The sequence below is a fragment of the Stigmatopora argus genome, chromosome 2, assembly GCF_051989625.1.
Source record: "Stigmatopora argus isolate UIUO_Sarg chromosome 2, RoL_Sarg_1.0, whole genome shotgun sequence".
NCBI classification, from domain to species: Eukaryota; Metazoa; Chordata; class Actinopteri; order Syngnathiformes; family Syngnathidae; genus Stigmatopora; species Stigmatopora argus.
Window position 1 is genome coordinate 10,179,465 of NC_135388.1, and position 18,956 is coordinate 10,198,420.

At 43.0% G+C, this 18,956-nt stretch overlaps 2 protein-coding genes across 5 annotated transcripts; one reads left to right on the forward strand and one right to left on the reverse strand.

The window, feature by feature from the left end:
- Positions 1-333: 333 nt before the first annotated feature.
- On the forward strand, positions 334-17,742 carry ripor1 (RHO family interacting cell polarization regulator 1). 3 transcript variants are annotated; one of them, XM_077589176.1, is made up of 18 exons: positions 334-486; positions 3,460-3,550; positions 3,650-3,783; positions 3,861-3,939; positions 4,044-4,067; positions 5,050-5,103; positions 5,193-5,342; positions 5,427-5,490; positions 5,550-5,593; positions 5,704-5,829; positions 6,373-6,521; positions 6,599-6,707; positions 10,228-10,710; positions 11,061-11,662; positions 11,731-11,824; positions 11,890-11,958; positions 12,004-12,052; positions 17,344-17,742. In XM_077589176.1, the coding sequence occupies exons 3-18, from the start codon at positions 3,692-3,694 to the stop codon at positions 17,400-17,402; spliced, it is 2,247 nt and encodes a 748-aa protein (XP_077445302.1). In that variant the 5' UTR covers positions 334-486; positions 3,460-3,550; positions 3,650-3,691; the 3' UTR covers positions 17,403-17,742. The 3 variants fall into 3 exon arrangements, with proteins under 3 accessions (XP_077445302.1, XP_077445286.1, XP_077445294.1); XM_077589160.1 differs by lacking the exon at positions 17,344-17,742 and adding an exon at positions 12,477-14,221; XM_077589168.1 differs by lacking the exon at positions 17,344-17,742 and adding an exon at positions 12,477-14,221 and having other exon boundaries at positions 11,734-11,824.
- On the reverse strand, positions 14,077-18,921 carry vrk3 (VRK serine/threonine kinase 3). 2 transcript variants are annotated; one of them, XM_077589187.1, is made up of 15 exons: positions 18,795-18,921; positions 18,077-18,282; positions 17,870-17,983; positions 17,704-17,784; positions 17,405-17,548; positions 16,854-16,991; positions 16,706-16,758; positions 16,576-16,642; positions 16,133-16,214; positions 15,959-16,055; positions 15,737-15,829; positions 15,546-15,678; positions 15,363-15,480; positions 14,886-14,944; positions 14,077-14,496 (listed from the first exon to the last, which is right to left on the reverse strand). In XM_077589187.1, the coding sequence occupies exons 1-15, from the start codon at positions 18,812-18,814 to the stop codon at positions 14,360-14,362; spliced, it is 1,542 nt and encodes a 513-aa protein (XP_077445313.1). In that variant the 5' UTR covers positions 18,815-18,921; the 3' UTR covers positions 14,077-14,359. The 2 variants fall into 2 exon arrangements, with proteins under 2 accessions (XP_077445313.1, XP_077445321.1); XM_077589195.1 differs by lacking the exon at positions 17,405-17,548.
- Between the last annotated feature and the right edge of the window lie 35 nt (positions 18,922-18,956).

Sequence of the window (18,956 nt, forward strand, 5' to 3'; positions counted from 1 at the left end):
ATAATACAAACATTAGTGAAATCCGAAATATATGTGGTATGCTCCAATAACACACGCTGTTTTAAAAATAAAACATTGAGAAAAGTTTTTTAAAATTCCTTTTTTATTCCAAATAATTTTTAAACTGAATAGTAAATTTAAAGTTGGATCATTATGATGATTTTTTAATAGGAAAAGTAAATACTAACCATTTTAAAATTAAAGACGTAAAAAAAACCTTAATACTTTACATTTAATATTAACAGAGCTTGCCATTTGCAATGATGGGTGGCAATTTATTCCTTTATTTCGTCACGCTAACTTTTGTTGTGAAAGTGAGTAACCGGAAGTTGTTTTTTGGCGACTTCTCCACTGTGTGGGCAAAAAACGGCGAAATCGAGGAGAAGGACAGCGCCCAGAATAACTCTTGAGAAGTACACAGAGGAGCACCGTCTTTGATATGGGATCGCGGCCAAGCTCCTCGGCCCTTTGGACTACCAAAAGGAGGTAGGAGGAAGCCTTTTTGAAGCACCAAGGTCACAAACGAGGTGCTCGTTGGAGATTTCTTTTGCCTTGGGCAACGCCAAGTAGCTTTCCTGGGATGGTGTCTGATTTATACACGCTACCTCGTCGTGCTTTTTTCCCCCTCTTCTCACCCTTTAACCCATTTCCTGGCCCTTTCTCTTCACCTCCTTTTTTAAAATACAATATCCGAGCATTCATTTGGGTAATGTGGCAATTACGCGGAATGTAAATCTGGTTCCCAAGTTTTTCCCCAGTTTGGGTCTACTCTCCAATCTCCATCCTCCGCCGAGAAGCGAGTGAAGCGTCCCCGGCTGCGATGCGACTCTGTTTATCCGACTAAGTGGCCCGCTGCCGCCGGGTTAGATAATCCGCTAATCTGGAAACGAGGGAGTTTTTTTTTGTAATACCGCTACTTTTCATCACCTCGTCATCCTCCTCTTAAACGCACGCTAACTGGCTCGACAACATGAAGCTAGCGTTAGCCTAACAGCGGAAGAAAACAAGTCATTGTTTTGGTTTGACTGCCATTTTAAGATGCTGAGCTCACAAATAGGATTTGTTTTTTACTGCAGTTTATTTCAAACATTGGCTCATATTAATTGCAATAACCTTGCTTAACCTTATATAGGCCAAGTGAGTATTTACAGTCATTAATAAAATGCTTAAAGGGAAAGACAAGACCTTTAGAATGTCGTCCCAGTGGAAAGAATGCAGTTTAACATATGAATACAGAATTTTATTTTTTGGGGATGTGTAATAGTTGGGGGAAAAAAACGTAAAGTAACATTCCCAGGAAGTACCTACGTGACATGGGGGCAGACATGTTATCTATGATGGTACTGTTTTAGCCAATCAAATGTAATTATCCCAAATAACCCGGCCCTTTTTCTTGATGCCATTAATACCCATTTTCATATGTACCTGTACTTGAGTCTATATGCGTGTTTATGACTGACATCACCAAATGGCTGTCCCCATAAATCGTCTTTTTTGTTGTGTTTAAACATCATTTTTATCTGTTATGAGTTTGAAGAAATTTGTCATTTGCATATCTATCTTATATATAAATGTCGCTTTTGTGCGCTTTAACGTAAACCCATGAGGAGCCCCCATATAATTGTTATTTTTCATTATTAATCCATGTTTGAACCAGTAAATGACTTGTCAGAATTCATGTTGAACTCAGTTCAGGGGCCACCAGGGACCACGCGAGTAGCCTTGCGCCCGTTCTAAAAATAGCTTACCAGCATGGGACATTGTGATGTCCTTGAAATATTGTAGGCGTGATCAGTTTAAAATGCAAACATGTAAATGGGTTCTGAGTACAAAATTATGTCAGTTAAAACCCCTAATGCGAATTTCTGATAATACACTTTTAAGCGGGGCCATTAATGTTTAGGACCAAACGAGCCAATGCTTTGTGTGGTTGGTGCGTGAAAGACTTTTTGAAAGAAAACTCCAGTCTTGTGAGGTGCTTTCAAACAGTGTCCTCTTTGTTTGCGGCGCTCGCTTGCAGAGGATTAATGCAGCTAATGATCTCTAATGTAGGGAAAGGGATAAAAGATCATCGAATTGAGAGAAAATCCAGTGTGTGCGTCTTTGTATGTACAGTTGGATGTGCTGTTATGGACTCCCCGAATCAGTTATGCTCCCAGAAGTGTCTGAAAGTTGCAGTTTTTGTCTAAAAAGTGGCAAACGTTGGCATACGTCACTTTTTCCTCTCTTTTTATCTTGAAATCAAAACACGGACCACCTCCTGTTAATCCTCCCACCATGTCTCTGAGATTAGCGTCAATGAGGGGACCCCCCTGTGATATCATCACCGAGAGGACAAAAGCGCAATTGCTATTTGATCATGCAGATAATTTCTTGTGTATAATAGAAGGTGATTTTTTTTTTTCCTGATACACTGCGTCTGCATTTTTATGTAGTTGTGGTCGCGAACGGAATGTAAAACAATGCAGAGCAGCCAACATTTGCTCGACAGGCCTCGCTCATTCTCAGGAGCCATGTGTTCATATGGGTTTGGCTCTTGCTTGACAGAATTAAATTGGTTTAAGACTATAATCTCTTTTGTGAGTATTTGAACTCAGCCCAGACCCCCCTTCCTAAAGTAAGTGTAATCGCGCTTATCTGCCCATTTTTCTATTATTCCCAAAGCGTCCTTGTTTTTCGCTTTAACACGCGCGCCCACATCGCTGGGCTAGCTTTGAAATTCTCGGCCAAGCGTCTGTGTAGAATTTCCTGTATGCGGACTGCAATGAGGCTTCCTGCTCTAGATCCCTGGATGTGGAGGTGGGGAAGAGGCTTGAGGTGGGAGGGGAGTTGCTGGAGGAGCACGGAGGGAAGGAAGGGAAGACGACGAGAGACGAGTCGAAGTAGACTGCCCGCTGGCCACTGCGGTTGCCTCTAGCGTGTCATGTGGTGACTCAGACACTCAAAAAATGGAGCTATAATGCAAGTGAAAGAGGTTTTCTGTCTTCGATTGCTTCTTTTCCTACTTAATTTTGAAGCTATTTCATAATCAAACTGCGGGAGGACTATTCATTCCTCTCAGGTTGAGTTAGGGACGCAAATGGATTGAAAATCTTCTGGAAGATTTTGGTTAAATTGGGAGGTCAAGTGACGGGGTTTGGTAAAAAAAAAAAGAGAATTAAGGCTAATTTTTGGGAATATTATGATACTTGGGCATTCACAATTCCGCGCGGAGTTAGTGGATATGACGATTGATATCGCCAATTGTCGTTTTTGGGTCAAATCACCTGTATCGAGTGTTTTTTGTCCAGGGTATGGGGTCCCTCGGCTGTAGCACATTGTCTCTTTGAGGATGCAAATTATAAAGGTGCCTGTCCCTTTAAGAAGAAAGCTTTCACAGTATTCTAAAGTATTGCAGAAGTATCAGCATGTAATGAAAATTACAGTACAGTTTCATTTCTTCTTTGTATGCCATTACAGGACATGTCCTTTGGTTTGTTAAAGCCTCAGAGCTACTACAGTCGACCCTGCCAGCATGCTCCAGTAGTGATTGAACCCCTTCAGTCATTAGGTAACCCACCCCCCCTTCCTCTGGAGTGCTTTCTTTCAGATAGTCTTGATGCAGGAATGATTTTTTTTTTCTTTGTCTTCGGGCTGCTCCCTCCTTCAGCACTGGTTGATCCAAGAGAAACGTGCCTTGTAAGGAAGCAGGATGTTCACAGGCTCCACCAAACTCCCGCCTGCCAAAACCCCCCAGCCCGAGCGGCTGGACGAGGTGTACGCGGCCTTGCGTCGAGGCTTACAGTGAGTGGACGCTGAGCATATCCTTTCTACGGGAACGGTGGAAGATCACCGAAACCTCCATTGGTTATCTGTCGCAGGTCGTATTTGCAAGTCCACCAGCTGGAGTTGGACACGCTGGGCCAGCAGATCCGAGAAAACAAGAGAAATGGTCGACTGGTGAGAGCCCGCCTATTCAAACCGGTCTCATTGGTATCGAGTGGTGCCAAGCGGGATGCTAATTCCACTCTTTGTGATGCTAAATGTTCTATTTTCTTCCACAGGGCTCTTTGTATGAGCAGGATAAGGTGAGTTTCATTGAGTGCCATACTCGGCGAACAATGTTGTTCTTTGCGGTTTTGTTGCACTGCACAACAGATTGTAAAATACTCTGAGCCAAAAATAGCCACACCGTGCAACTGATTTATAGCCACCAGCAAACGTTGTATCTGACCAACCGTGTTAAATAATGGGTGGGTTTATTCATTAGAATAATTAATTTTGGAAATAAAATTAGTTGGTATATTTCTTATTCCTATTTTTTTTGCCCCTGGTCGCCCAAATTTAAAACATTAACTCATTAAAGTGCCATCGTTCGGACGCTGCTAGGCCTCCCAGTCAAAATGGATTGGACGTCTACTGCCGTCATTGGCAGTGAAACATGATCACTTAATCTCAGTCTTCCCAGTTAAAATTGATTTCTTGTTTATCACTGTCAATGGAAGTGAATGAGTTAAGACTTAAAAATCTTTTAGCTGTTTTTGCTCTCAAGTGGAGGCTAAATCGTATAAAACACATAAAGAAATATTATTTCATAATTGAATATAATTTTATGTATGGTGCAAATTGGCAACAACAGGCATCTTTGGTAAAAATGCATTGAGGCTCCTTGGATCTGGAATGGGACAAATTCACAACAAGGGGTTAATTGTGGACTCATTGTGTCTCGTCCTTTTCGAATTAGCCAGTAGAGGGAGCCAGGCGGGCGTAGTTCATTTAGACTTGTTTTATAAGTGGCTATGTCCTGAGAATAAAATCAGCAAACAATTTGTAGGAGAGAGTGCAGACCATCCTGGATATGTCTACCTAATTCATTTCCACAACCCATTATCTGCCATTAAGAGCGAAACAAATCCGACCATTTGGATCTCCAAATTTACACGGATTGGACGTCTATCGCCGTCAGTACCACTAAAACATGATCATTCACTGTGCGATCTCACAGTTCATTCAATGTCTATGCAATTTTTACCCGGCCTCACTATACCTGTTTCTTGGTGTCTTTTCAAGCAAGTGAAAGCCATAGAGAGATTCATGCGTCGTCTGGAATTCCACTTGAGCAAGGTGCGTTGAAATTATTGGTGTCTCTGTAAATCTACAAGCCTGGGTCATATTCATCCGGTACTGACATTCCGCTTATGTTTCCTTTGCAGGTGGAGGAGCTGTACGATGCTTACTGCATACAGCGGCGGCTCCGAGACGGTGCCAGTAAAATGGTAGCGGCTTTTAACTCTGCCACTGGGAGCAAAGAGGCAAGGGAGAGCCTGAGTGAGGCCAACAGAGGTTATAGGGAATGTACAGAGGTTAGTGGTCGAACCCTCGGTCGCTTTTTCTTGCCCTTTTTTATTTTTAATACAATTAACTTGATGTTTATGGTTTCCGTGCAGCACATGTGCTCACTGGAGAGCGAACTGGAAAGTCACATGGGTGAATTTCATGTCAAGATGAAGGGTGAGTCATTTTGTACACTCATCAGTTTTAGTTCTCATCACTTCTTTTTGTCATCGCAGGTCTTGCTGGCTTTGCTCGCCTGTGTGCGGGTGACCAATATGAGGTAAAAATGGAAGGGGGTTGGCACACACCAGAATATAATGGCGGAATTTTTGTGTAGGTATGCCAAATGTTGAATTGATTGGTAAAGGCAAACGATGAAACTTTTGCCAGGTGCTCATGCGCTATGGCCGTCAGCGCTGGAGGCTACGAGGCCGCGTTGAAGTCAGCAGCAAGCAGATATGGGACAGCGAAGAGTACATCTTCCTGCCTCTCGTCACTGAACTCTTGTCTATCAAGGTAAGAGCAAAAGGAATTGTGTTTTAGTATTTGTGGAACTTACATATTCGTTTGTGTGAGTTTTCTTAAAACCTCACTCTTTTCAAGCTGACCTGCGAGCTTCTACCCTGTCCTTCATTTTTTTCCTCAAGTTTCTCCTCCCCTTCTTCCCCCATTTCCCTCCTTTCTACTGCCTACGGCCTGTCCTGCTCTAAAGTAAAAAGGACATGTTCTGTAAATATGAATACTTTTAAAAATAATGACTTTGAAACTCACTTTCTGCGGTTGGTGGATTTTTACTCAATGTGATATAGAATGAGTTACTTCCTGGATACTGTTTTGTTGTTATTGTTTTAGCTGCCACTGGAAAAAAAGTGGCTTTTGCGAGCTTCCTCATAAATCACATTGAATGGCTAAACGTTTGGGGAATTGTTACGAATCTGGCACAGCAAATTTATGGTGTGGAACATGTCAACTTTTAATAGAACATGTTGAATTGCATATATTTTCGGACGCTTCACAGCAGTTAAAAGGGGCCTCCCGTGACGGACGTTGTTTTTTCAGGTGACAGAGCTGAAAAGTCTGGCCAATCACGTGGTGGTGGGAAGCGTGTCGTGCGAAATGCTCGACTTGTTCTGCCCACTTCCACAGACCCTTGCAGTAGATATTAACGACTTGGGAACAGTTAAGCTCAACCTGGAAGTCACATGGAGGTATTTCCCCTTGCAACATGCAGCCTTTATTCACTCAACTCTATTCATGGGGTTTAATTCAGCTTTTTCCCTTGCAGTCCTTTTGATAAGGATGACCAGACTTCGTCCTGCAGTACCGTTTCCAAACGTCTCCTGTCCAATCAGAGCCCTCCTGACACGCCATCCATGCGGGAGCAAGTGTTTTATGTGAGTCAACTTGAATTCTCTTATGTCTCCGTTCAACCTGTCCTGGCCACTTCATGAATCTGGTGCACCTTCTATCATCCATCCTGTCCACCTCAAATTCAACCTCACTGGAGTTCTACCATTCTGATACTTAATTTTATAGATGCTAGTTGTGAATAGCCTACACAGGTTACACGCCTCTTCACTCTTTGGATTTCCCTTGTCGGCGATAGATGTCCAATCTATTTTGACCTGGGAAATAGTGGCAGCGATCCTCCAAGTAAAAATAGATCAAACGTCTAACACAGTCGATGTGCGTGAATTAATTTATCATATTCGGAGGAGTGCCACAGGGATCTCTCTTAGAGCCTATGCTGATTTTAAACAATGGTTTATATAGCCGTTAAAGATGAATAAATAATTCTAGACAACGGTAAAGTTTTTTCTTTCATTATAGGTGTGCAATTTTTGAGGATTTCCCCAGAAAACTTGCAAAGCTTGCTAGTGAAGAAGCCCACTTTAAAAAAAATACTAATGAAAATGTTGAGCTGACACAAAATTTTAAATTATTAATATTTATTATTTGCCATTTATTAGCAGTCATTGTGTTTCAACAAACAAAAATACAATGCAATTCAGTGCAATAGCAGAAATCTGGGACAGGTTTGTTCACATAGCGACAGAAGACGTCGTAATATCTCTTTCAAACGCATCATCAGACTTGATTAGAATATGTACCTTTTTTTCATACCACAGTTTTAGCTTGGGGGTGGGCCAAGAAAAGCACGCAAAATGGATAAAATTCCTTGACAACTGCAGTGGTCTCATGCATAGTCACTCCCAAATTGGCTGTCTTTGACAATCTTAGACATTCAATCCATTGGGAGTTGGGAATCAAAATGAGCTGGACCTCTATCACCGAACACTGACTCATCATCATTCACTGCCAGCCCTCTCACTTGAAGTGAATTGGACACAATGACACGCCTGTATGCATGCAGATGTACCTACTAAAGTGGCCAGCGAGCGTATCCAACTGTTGTATCTGCCTGCAAGGTGGCTTGCTATTACTTTCATTTTACCGGCTTGTTCTGTTTCAGCTGTTCCCCACCTGCTTTGTGTGTAGCCGTAGCACGGATGCATGCGAGGATAGTCGCACGGGACTGTGTGTCAGGTCATGTGGTTGTGGAAGTGGCGTGCCTAATGAGAGTAGCCCCGAGGCCATCGATGGCGCTAGCGGGAGGTGTGACAGCGGCAGCGTGTGTGAACGGAGCTGCGGCCCCTGTAGCTGTTTAATAGTGGTTGAGTAGCCGTCCAATATGTTCCTCCTCTTCCTCACCACACTGAAGAGCACACCTTGCGGGGGCGCCACGCAGAGATGCCAGCCGCCAGAGGCGCTCCACAAGGGCGTGACGCGCAGGACGGCTGTCTCACGGCGCACCTTGAGCTGCACGAGAGCCTCATCTGGAGGTTTACAGTTGGTGTGTGCGATGTAGATTTAGTATTAGTTGTCTTTGGTAGTTTATTAGTAACAGCTCTGATTGGCCTATTTGATAAGATCGCCAAGTATTACCTGATTTCAAAAAGTCTTTGCTTTACAACAGCTGTGAGATGACAAGAGGAGGTTTCGAATGATGCACAGTTGAAAAAAAGCAGTTTTTTGCATACTTGGATAAGGAATCTGGAACAAATCATGATTTTTTTGTGTGGGGAAAATAACAATTAAGAAATCAAACTCCGAGGATTGATAGATACTGGACCATGCTAAATAGCTAGTAAGTTTCGAGACAATCAGTTTTCAAATGACGGAGAAGTCACACTTCTAAATTAGTGTCCACAAGTAGAACAACAACATCTACTTAAATGACGACTTGACGGCGTCCTTCAACCTTTAAAACATGACATCATATATAAAAACTGAGATACATTTTGGATTCCGCACTGTAAAACTGAAAAATAACAAAATTTTCAAGACAATCAATATCGCTAGTGACAATGTATTAAAATTATAGTCAATCAAAGCCTTAATTCTTGTCACTCATATTTAAAACGCCAACACAGAGTGCCTCAAACTCACATGGATTTATTTATTAAGGAAAAAAATAAAAAAAAATCCTCTTCATTTCCTTTGCTTGCGATTCACAGAACAAAACAATGTTTTCCTGTCGCCTTTCACCTGTTTTCTTTCTCCATTCTGGTTCTAAAAAGCGCCCATTGTTCTTGATTCAAGCACAGCGCTTGAATAAATCTTTCTGATCTGACCTGAAAGTCCGCGTTTGGCCTTGTGGGTTTGAAAGCGCTTGTTTGTTCCCATCCTCACTGAACATAACGATTGGACTTGACTTTACATGCTACATTTGTCAGATGTGGTCGTGGCCGTCACGTGCTGTGAAGAATCACCGTCATTTTTTTCTTGCAGTAGTTTGATTTTAATGAAGTAGTTTGATCAGGCGTGATAGTCACGGATCGGACTAGCGCGCAAGTGTTGATCTGTGTTTTTTGGTATTGGAGCTTTACAGGGTATGCTGTTATTTTGGCTCATTAGTGGAAATAATTACACTGGAAATATATATTTTTTGTTTATCTGGCGGCTGCTTTCATTCATTAATCGGCGCAGAATGCAAAAAGGGATTTCAATAATACAATCCCTGTTTAATTAAAAAAATATTGAAAAAAGTTTACTTGATTTGCTTGTTTTAGTTAAAAAAGTAGAAAATGTCCTTTTTTGATCAATATTGGGGGAGATTGTTTTGGAGTATTCCACAATTCACCTGTTCATTTTTATTTTAGGGCTTATGTGGGTTACTTAGTTTTGGTTTGGGTTACTTGTTAATGTTGGTGGTATTTACAGGTCAGTTTGTTTGTATTTAGGGCCCTTTTTTTCTTTTGGTGTGTTTATGGGGTGCTTCTTGTAGATTTGGGATCAATTCCCGTTGATTTGGAGGCATTGAGGAGTCCCTTGGTGTTGGTTTAGATCATTTTCTATTGGTGTTGTAGATATACTTTTATATAGAACTAGATGCGAACTGCATAAATGTCTGCCAACCAATTCACTACTGCTCAGTTAGCTGAAATGGGCTCCGACACCCTCGTGAGAATAAGCAGACGACTAGAAGAATGAATATAAATAAATAGAGTGGTAAAAAAATAAGTATTTGGTCAACCACCATCTCTCTTAAAATTTCCCACTTAAAAAGATGGCCTGTAATTTTCATCATAGTTTTTTTTTTCTTTTTTTTAAAGAGATAAAATAAGAGAAAAAAATCTGCAAATCACATTCCAAGTCGTTCCGGCCCAGGCATATGTGTAGAATTCAGAGTTTTTGGTGTGGTAGTTGTTAATATAGTGTGTGGAAAAATTGTATGGAAAACACCTATGAACACATTGGCCGCCATTGACGGCGATAGACGTCTACAATGGATTTGAACGCTGTGGATGGCGGCCGATGAGTTCACAAGGGTTTCAAATGTGACCGATTCCTCCTCAACGTAGCCGCGTCGCAGCCGTGGGTCTCACCGCGTCTTGTTTTCTCGTTCCACAGTCTTTGCTAAAGCGACAAGGCGAGCTGGACAACGGCACCGTGTGGTCCAACTCCTCCGAGTCCTCCGACGACTCGTCCAGCCCGGCCCTGGCCCACCACGCTCAGAGACTGTCGGCCTCCAACATCCCGCTGACCGGCCTCCTCCCGCCCCACAAGTCCAGCGTGTCCACGCCGTCGCTATCGTCCAATCAAGAGGAGGACGAGAGCGAAGTGTTCTCGCCCAGAGAGTCGGCGCACAACGGCCACCCGGGGACGTGTGGCCCGGTCGGCGAAACCGGCCCGGAAATCACCGTCACGGACGGCCCTTCCGTCCAATCGGCCGAACTGAGCCATTCCGCATCTGACGTTTCCTCCACTGTCGGCGAGTCGTTAGAGAGGACAGCCAAAAATCCACAGGAGGAATTGACACTCTGCTCCGGAGCCGGGACCACCGAGGTTCAAGGACCAAGTCCTGACATAAAGCACATAGACGGCACTCTAACTGTAAGTTGATCCCGTCAATGGCAGCCAATGAGTGGATAGGAATGCCACGCTTAAGCAGCTAATTGATTATCAAATGAATCGGCAACTACTTTTTTACATAATATATATGTATATGTCATCAAAAAAATCTTCACTGCAAATTTTCTTTATCATATCGTGATATCATTTTGAGGCAAAATCCCTTCTCTGACTTAACATGAATTTTCAGTGCAATAGCAGAGAACCGGGACAGATTATTTCACTTATCCACCATAAGTTGTTGCAAACGCGCTTTTAACCTGAGTACCAAACGTGATCACAAGGTCCCTGAATTGTCAAAATAAACTTACCCTGCACTGGTTTCTCCCCAGGTTCCTTTCCCCACCTCTTCTAGTTTCACTCAGGAAGTGGAGACTGCTCTTGAGAGTTTTGACTTTCTTAACTGTTCTGACCTGGAGGAAGAGGAGCAGGAGGAGGAGGAGGAGGAATTGGAGGGAGAGACTGAGTTTGTGCGGCAAGAAAAGGACGAACCAGAAGACGACCAGCAAGAGGAAACGGCGCCTTCAGAGAAGGAAGAAGACGAGCTGATGAAGGAAGACCCGCAGATAGAGAAAGACCAACAGATTAAGGAAGACCCGCAGATGGAGGAAGACCAACAGATGAAGGAAGACCAACAGATGAAGGAAGACCAACAGATGAAGGAAGACCAACAGATAAAGGAAGACCAGCAGATAAAGGAAGACCAGCAGATAAAGGAAGACCAGCAGATAAAGGAAGACCAGCAGATAAAGGAAGACCAGCAGATAAAGGAAGACCAGCAGATAAAGGAAGACCAGGACGACAAAGTCGCCGAGCAGGACGAGCAAAAAAAGGAAGACGAAGATGACAAAGTCGCAGAGCAGGACGAGCATGGCAAAGATCAGCAAGACACCACGGATGACCCAAAAGACAGAGAAAACTACTCGGGGGCAAGGTCAGTTTCATAGGCTTCACTGACTGGCAAAGGTAAAAAAAGATATTGACTTTTTTGGGGTGTGCCAGCAGCGACGAGGAAATAGGTGATGGCCTGGAGTTCCTCATGGAGGCTCCGGAAGGTTTTCGCAACTCTGACGAAGACGGCGACTCAGAATCGCAGGTGCGCTTTCCAAACTGCGCCGTTCGCTCTTTCCAAAAGTAAAAACTAAAAAATGTTTCTGTCAGGAGTCAAGCGCGGAAGAGGAGGAGGATTCGCGGCAAGTGAAGCTGCCCGAGGAGGAGGGGGAGGAAGAGGAGGAGGAGGAGCGGGAGGAAGAGGAGGAGGAGGAGCGGGAGGAAGAGGAGGAGGAGGAGCGGCAGGCCCAGGAAACGACGGACCAGCTACACGGTGAGTGGATTTAAATGGACGCCACGGTAAAAGACGTTGAGGGTGTTTTTTCAGAGGGTTGGAACAATGTAATTCGTTTTTAGTTCATTTCAATGGGAAACGTTCGTTTGGGTTACAAGAATATCGACATACGAGCTCAGTCCCGGGACGAATTAAGCTCGTATCTTGAGGTACCACTGTATATATATATAATTTCCTCTAGTTCACAATGATGGCACATTTTTGCAAGGAATCAAAACGAAATATTTACAAATAAGTGCTTTGGAAAAAAATCACAAAGTTGAATACACTTTGTAATTCAACTTTCCAGTGCGTGACTTTTGACAGTCCATAACGGGATTGGTCGACTCATGGGAAAAACGAGTGTCGTTGATGGCAGTCAATGGCTCAACTTGTGCTTTTCTTCCTTTGACCAATCTTTCAGGAGAGGACGCCTCCCCTGATGTTCAGGGGACGGCAGAGCGTCCCCCGACTCCCGGCCACTTGGCCACGACCGTCTTCTGACGCGCGGGCGCATTCCGAAATTCATCATTCCGCTCTGGTCTAACGTGCTCGTTGCCAAGTCGACAAGCGAGCTCTACCATTTCCGCAGAGTTTGCGCATACATTCGCCTTCTTCTTACCAGGAATCATGAATGCACTCCTCCTTCTTCTTCTTCTTCTTCTTCTTCTTCTTCCCAAGTCCTCCGTCTTTCAACGCCATCACGTTGCCTGTCTTCACGCCACTTTCTTTCAAAACAAGCCACTAAATGCAGGCTTCGGTTTATTTAAAAGAACTTTACTCGGCGACCAATCAGAGCCTGGGGACTTTTTGCAGTGTTTTCCAGCAAGTAAAGCTCTTAAGGAGAGACTCCATGTTTCGCGCTGTTATTATTTTTTAAGTTACGCTAGGACTTGAACGGCCTTACGACCATAATTTAGGGACCGATTGGGATTATAAAATGTTATTTAAAGTTGCACGCGTGTTATCTGCCTCACACTGCCAGCATATTCAATGGTAAATGTGGCATGAAAAAGTTGGGCCACTCCTGACATTTCTATTATTTTCCATTCATAAATCATTGGGTGTTTGAATGAGCCACTTTTTTTTCATTCCTTTTCATAAATGAAAATTGTCAAGAGTGCCCAAACTTATTCATACCGCTGTAACCCTTTACTGGGCACATGACTCTTTTTGGTAATTAAAAAAAAGTGAATTAAACCCCATAAAGACCTGATGTCGATGACATCATTTTGCGTCATGTAGGCCACAATATTGAATCATGGCTACCATTGACATCCAATCGTGGCTCTTTTCATCCTTCTGCTGTAAATGTAATCACTAGTAGACGTCCAATCCATTTGAACAGCGAATGAACGTTCTCCCGGTTCAAATAGATTGGACATCTATTTTCCTCAATGGCAGCCATTGAGTTAACATAGCATAATAGTGTGCCTTACATGACCCAAAATGTGTCGTGCACATATGTGGACAGCCGGTTTCAATTTTAAAGATTGATCCTTTTTATATAGATTTAGGAATACTTCAGATTATAGATTATTAACATGTTAATTAAAAAACCAAATGAATCAAGGCAGAAATCCATCTGTGGTCAAGGGTTTTGAGACAGTTTCTCATCCTGCTGAGTGGCAAAGCTTTTTGGTTGCTCTCTGCCACTTGGTTTAACTCACTAGCTGCCGTTGACAGCAGTACACGACCAATCCATTCGAACTGGGAGACATGCCAATATTCGTTCATTCGCTGCCAACCCTCCCAGCTCAGATGGATTGCAGGTCGACTCGTGACAAATTCGATTCAAGCAGAAGGATGAAAAGAGCCACTACCTTTGTCAATGGCAGCTAATCAGTTAAATGAGTGAGCTGTAAAGTAGGTCAACTTTAATGTACTGTAAGGTGTACAAATTTCAGCATTTGTTTTGATTTGTCATCAGAGAAAAAACAAAAAACAAAAAAAACAAAGCCTCCATTCAGAAAGTGCCTCGAGTGACAGATGTTCAGGTTGTTGGGAGGGAAAAAAGCAAGCAGGCAAATTACAGTGTTTATTTTGGAATTACTTTTAAGAGTATTCATCATAAGAGATATTTACTGTTTCATATAAAGAATTGTATATGTCTTGAAATGTTTTATGTTGAGAAATGTTCAAACTTTATAAAGTTTTCTTGAAAACAAACCTGACATGTTTCGGGTGTATTTCAGTCAACATGCCTATAAGTGGTAGCAAAACAAGCTAGGAATAATACACATTAAATTCAGGTTTAAAATTTTTAAAATTCATCATTTGTGAAATATTTGGTGATTTGATCTAGGGCTAAAAGCTGAGGGGTTTCTGTACAGAGCCTCCAAGGTTCGACAAAGCCAAGCCCAGCCTGGTTTTCAGTTCGGCGTAGTCCGGCTCCTCCGTGTACTGCAGCTCGGCCACCGTCTTCATGTAGCTCCCTATTGTGCCTAGAAAACAAATTGCAAAAATGAAGTAAGCCTTTTAATGCTTTGCGTCGCAAGATATCAAGATCAACAGTGGCTTTAAGATTGAGCCCTGTGGCACACCTTTGATGGGTTTCACCCTATCAGGGACAGTGAACATCTAATCAAAATAATTATTAGCCCAACTCCTTCATTGTCATGCCAGATTTTACACAGTATGAGTTGTTGTAGTTAGCAAAAGAGGGAAATTGATATTGACATTAATAGACTTTCAATCCATTGTAACTGGGAGAAGCTAGAAGCTATGCGAGGTCAGATTTATAAAACAAAATACCCAGCACAAGAGACACATTGTAAACTTACTTGAATTTGTCGTCTTCAATGTATTTTTTGAAAATGATTATTTTTTTTACCTGAAATTTTATTCCTCCCGAAGCAGTGACTCAACAGTGCCGGAATGTCTTCCAAGTATCTGAAATAACAATGAATATATACACATCACAAAGATGTATTTATTAATAGTTTTTCATATATATATATATTTTTTTTTCCTTTTTGGTAAGTACCACAACACTTATAATACAAACACTAGATGAACAGAAAGTGACATAGAGATGCCCCAAAATGAACTGGAAGTGACCCAAAATCAACAGGATGTGACTTGTGAGTGCCCCAATATACAGAAAGTGACCTATAAATGCCCCTAAAATCTTAGAAAGTGTCCCAGAATCAAAAGCAATTGGCTCAATGAATAGAAAGTATAATTGAAAATCTATATGAAGTGACTTCTGAATGCCCCAAAAAGAAAAAAGTGACCCGCAATGTCCCCACATGAAATGAGAAGAAAGCGACCCACAAATCCCCAAAATGAACAAAAAGTGGCACCTCACCTTTCTTTGAGGTTGGCCACCTGCTCGGGATCGACCATTGCGCTCCACGGCAGCGCTCCGGTGTGCCAGCGCAGCATGCAGTAGCCCAGCGACTGCAGGTCGCTGCGCCGCGACGGGGCTAAAAAAGGGCAAAGCAAGCGTCGGTTGGCCGTCTGACGCCTTAGGGTGGCGCCGGCGACCGACCTGCTCCTTGGTGGCAATCCACGCTGATGAACTCTAACGACCCTTCGTGGGGCTCCTGGAATCCTTGGCGATAAGGGACGTGGCGTCCGCTGGGACAATAGCGGGAGGCGTGGTGGTAGCCCACCAGGTAGACCTATAAACGCACATAGTGAGCACCCCGTGTGACCGACCCTCGTGAGTTCCCACGCTACCTCTGTGTTTTGTCCCATTCGTATGTAGATGTTGTCGGCGTTGATGTCGGCGTGCACGTACTCGTTGGAGTGGATGTAGTAGAGCACGTCCAGCTGTGACGGACACACGACCGGCGTCGGGTAAGAGTGGGATGGCGATGGCAAACATTCACGATAGGGAGGGGCTGGATATTTTTTAGCGTTGCACCGATATGGCGCTAAAATTAACAATGAGTAACTCACTATTCTGCAGGCCAAATGAAGAACTGTCTTCTCGGGAAGGAGCTTGTTGTTCATGAGTGACTCGAGAGAGTGCCCCATACATGGAAAAATGAGGAACCTTTAAAGAGGTCCAAATTAACGCTTGACGAGAGGGAAAATTTGCGCTTAGACATTTTCTGGAGTCGTTTCGGGCACCTGTAAGAATCGGTGAGGCCAAAGCCCACGCAGGAAGGGATTCCCAGGAAGTCCAGCTCATGTTGCTTGGTCCACTTGGCCACTACAGACAGCAAACCATATGTTTATAGGTCGTGTTAAATGCAAAAATCCAGCTAAAAAGAGCACAGTGCGGTAATACCTATGGTTCTGAACGTCCAAATAATATTTAATAGACACCATAAAAACACTCCCTACATGGCAGTTATTCACCTTTGGCAGCAGGTCTCGGGAACCTATTAACTGCGATAAATGAGGGATTACTTTAATATATGTATATACTGTAATGCTATTCTTCGGCAAAGAGAATCTGTTAATTTATAAATGAGCAGCCCCAAGACTAGAACCCTAACAAAAAAAATAATTAATTATTATTATATATTTTTGTCATGCTCTCAACAGTTTTGGTCTGGTCAAAAACTCACCTGACAAAGGTTTTGCAGCCCTCTGCAGAAAGTTCTGTTCCTTGTAGATCGTCCCACGTTCCGAGCCCTGCCGTTCAAATTGTCGTCAACGGCACCACAGCGTGCAAAAATGACGGAAAATGCCACTCACCAATTTAAGGATGAAAGCAGATTCTTTAGAGTTCCAGGAGCCTTTTAGCGCGACTGGAAGCAAAGATATTCAAAGATATTCAAAAATATTCAAATCCACATGAACACAGGGCATAGCTGGGGCTTATCCAGCGCCCCGCCATCCTCACCTTCGTACACGAGCTCGACCACGCTTTGACTGAGCAGCTTGACCAAGGTCCACTTTCTGCCCGTGGTGTCCATGAGCTCCTCGCCGTCCTCGAGTCGCTCCAAGGTGGGCACTTTTTTGCCTTTGATCTGTCCTCTGGCTGTGCATTCATTCACCCAGGAAAAAAAAACAAAAATTCTCTATTTCAATGGAAGACTGGGCAATTTACCCAGTATAATTATTTAACAATATCAATTCAGCAGCACTAAAGAGGGAACACTTGTCATAAATTAACCACCAGGAGGCAGTGTCAGATTACTTGTATGCAATTTTCAATGCTCTATCTATGTAAATGTCTCCCACTTTAAAATGTGTATCATAATCAATAATAATATCAATAGTGGCAATTTTAACATGTTAGAAATCTGCAAAAAGACATTCTTGACTTGTTTGATGGATGACTAAATGTCCCAACTGATCACCAAAATCGACCTCTAATTTTCCTCAACCAGAGCGCACGATCAAATCGTCACCCAGCCCCAATCGAATGTCAAAGAATCGGCGTTGCTGAACCTTTCAAGGGAGATTTGGCGGTTGCAGACGGATGAGGCGAGATAACTGTCAGAGGTGAGCTTTCTAGAGGGGATTCCTCGCTGTTCTGCGGCTCATCTGGCATTCTCTCCCCTTCTTCCACCGACTGCGTACCTCTGCCCCTTCCTGTCATTATGTTGACAGACCATTTATCCCTAAATTAAACTGCCACTGACTGCAATAGATGTACAACCTATTTAAACTGGGAGAAGGGTCAGCGAGTGACTGTCTTTCGCTGTCACCGGGATTCAACTCACAGACGTTTTTATCCCAAAACTTACCAGATCTTGGCGATTTTAAGATGGGAGGGGACTTCTTAACACGCTTGACTGGACTTTGCGTCGGTGAAGGCATGCTGTTATCTATTTAAAATGATTTTTAAGTCAGATGTAGGATGCTTTTGACAAATTGGGGCAAATTTCCGAGATTTTCCGCTTTCTAGCCCACCTTCTGTTCGAGGAGGGGAATCTTCTGTGACGCTTGATTTGGCCTCTCTGTCCATACGCAGGGAGTTGCGAGTCTTCCGCAAAAAAGGACGGGGGGGATGTAAACTTCCATGCCCTGGAGAAGAAGAAGAATGTTGATGAGTTCGTATTAGGCCGTGCAAATGTGCGCAATGCCATGTAGTCGGCAACTATCCCAATCTAATCTTACCGTCTGTTGCCTCGTGACATATGCTGGACGCTTGATTAGTTCTATTGGGTTCATCTCCTTTAGGCGGAGAGAAATTTGGAAGAGATGAAATGCCCTCCGATGTCGGCCCATCTGCGCCACAAGGAATTTTTTCTCCGCATGAAGGACAGAATTTGAACGTGGACTTTAGCTTTGTGCCACATTGAGGGCAGAAACGGAAAGACTTTCTGGAAGAAAAACAAGATATTTTAATATTAGTGCCGATATGCTTTTAAGAAAAATAACTGAAACAAGGCAGGAAACAATCATTTTTGGGGGAAAATTTCATTTTCTTTTTTTGAAATTTAATTATTGACAAAAAAAATTAACTGTCTTGGCGATAAATGTCAAATCAGTTTGAAGTGGGAGGGTTGACATTGAACGGTCGTGTTTCTGTGCTATTGACGGCCACAGACGTTCAACCCAACCCACATGAACTGGGATTCGCTGCCAACCTTCCCAGTTCAAATGGATTTCATGTCTATCGCCGTGAATTAGTGACGGCAAACAAGAGTGAGTGTACAATGAATTATCCTGAAATTACATGAGATAGTTCAGACAATCGTAATAAATAATCCATTAACATGTTTGACTTGTTTAACGTAATGTCATACGCGGGTAGTTAAAATATTAGAGAGATAAGGCTTAGAGCAGCAACTTAAAACAAACAAACAAAAAAAGAAATAGATCTTTGAAGTACCTTTCCAAAGCCCCTTCCATTATTGTGATGTTTACGTTTGTATCGTCTTCCTCGCTGCTGTATTCGTACTGCAGCCTTTAATCGGCATTCAATGGAAATGCTGCCCCTAAAGGAATATAGGAGAACTGCACACTGATTTATGTCGGTTGCGTTAGTAACCGT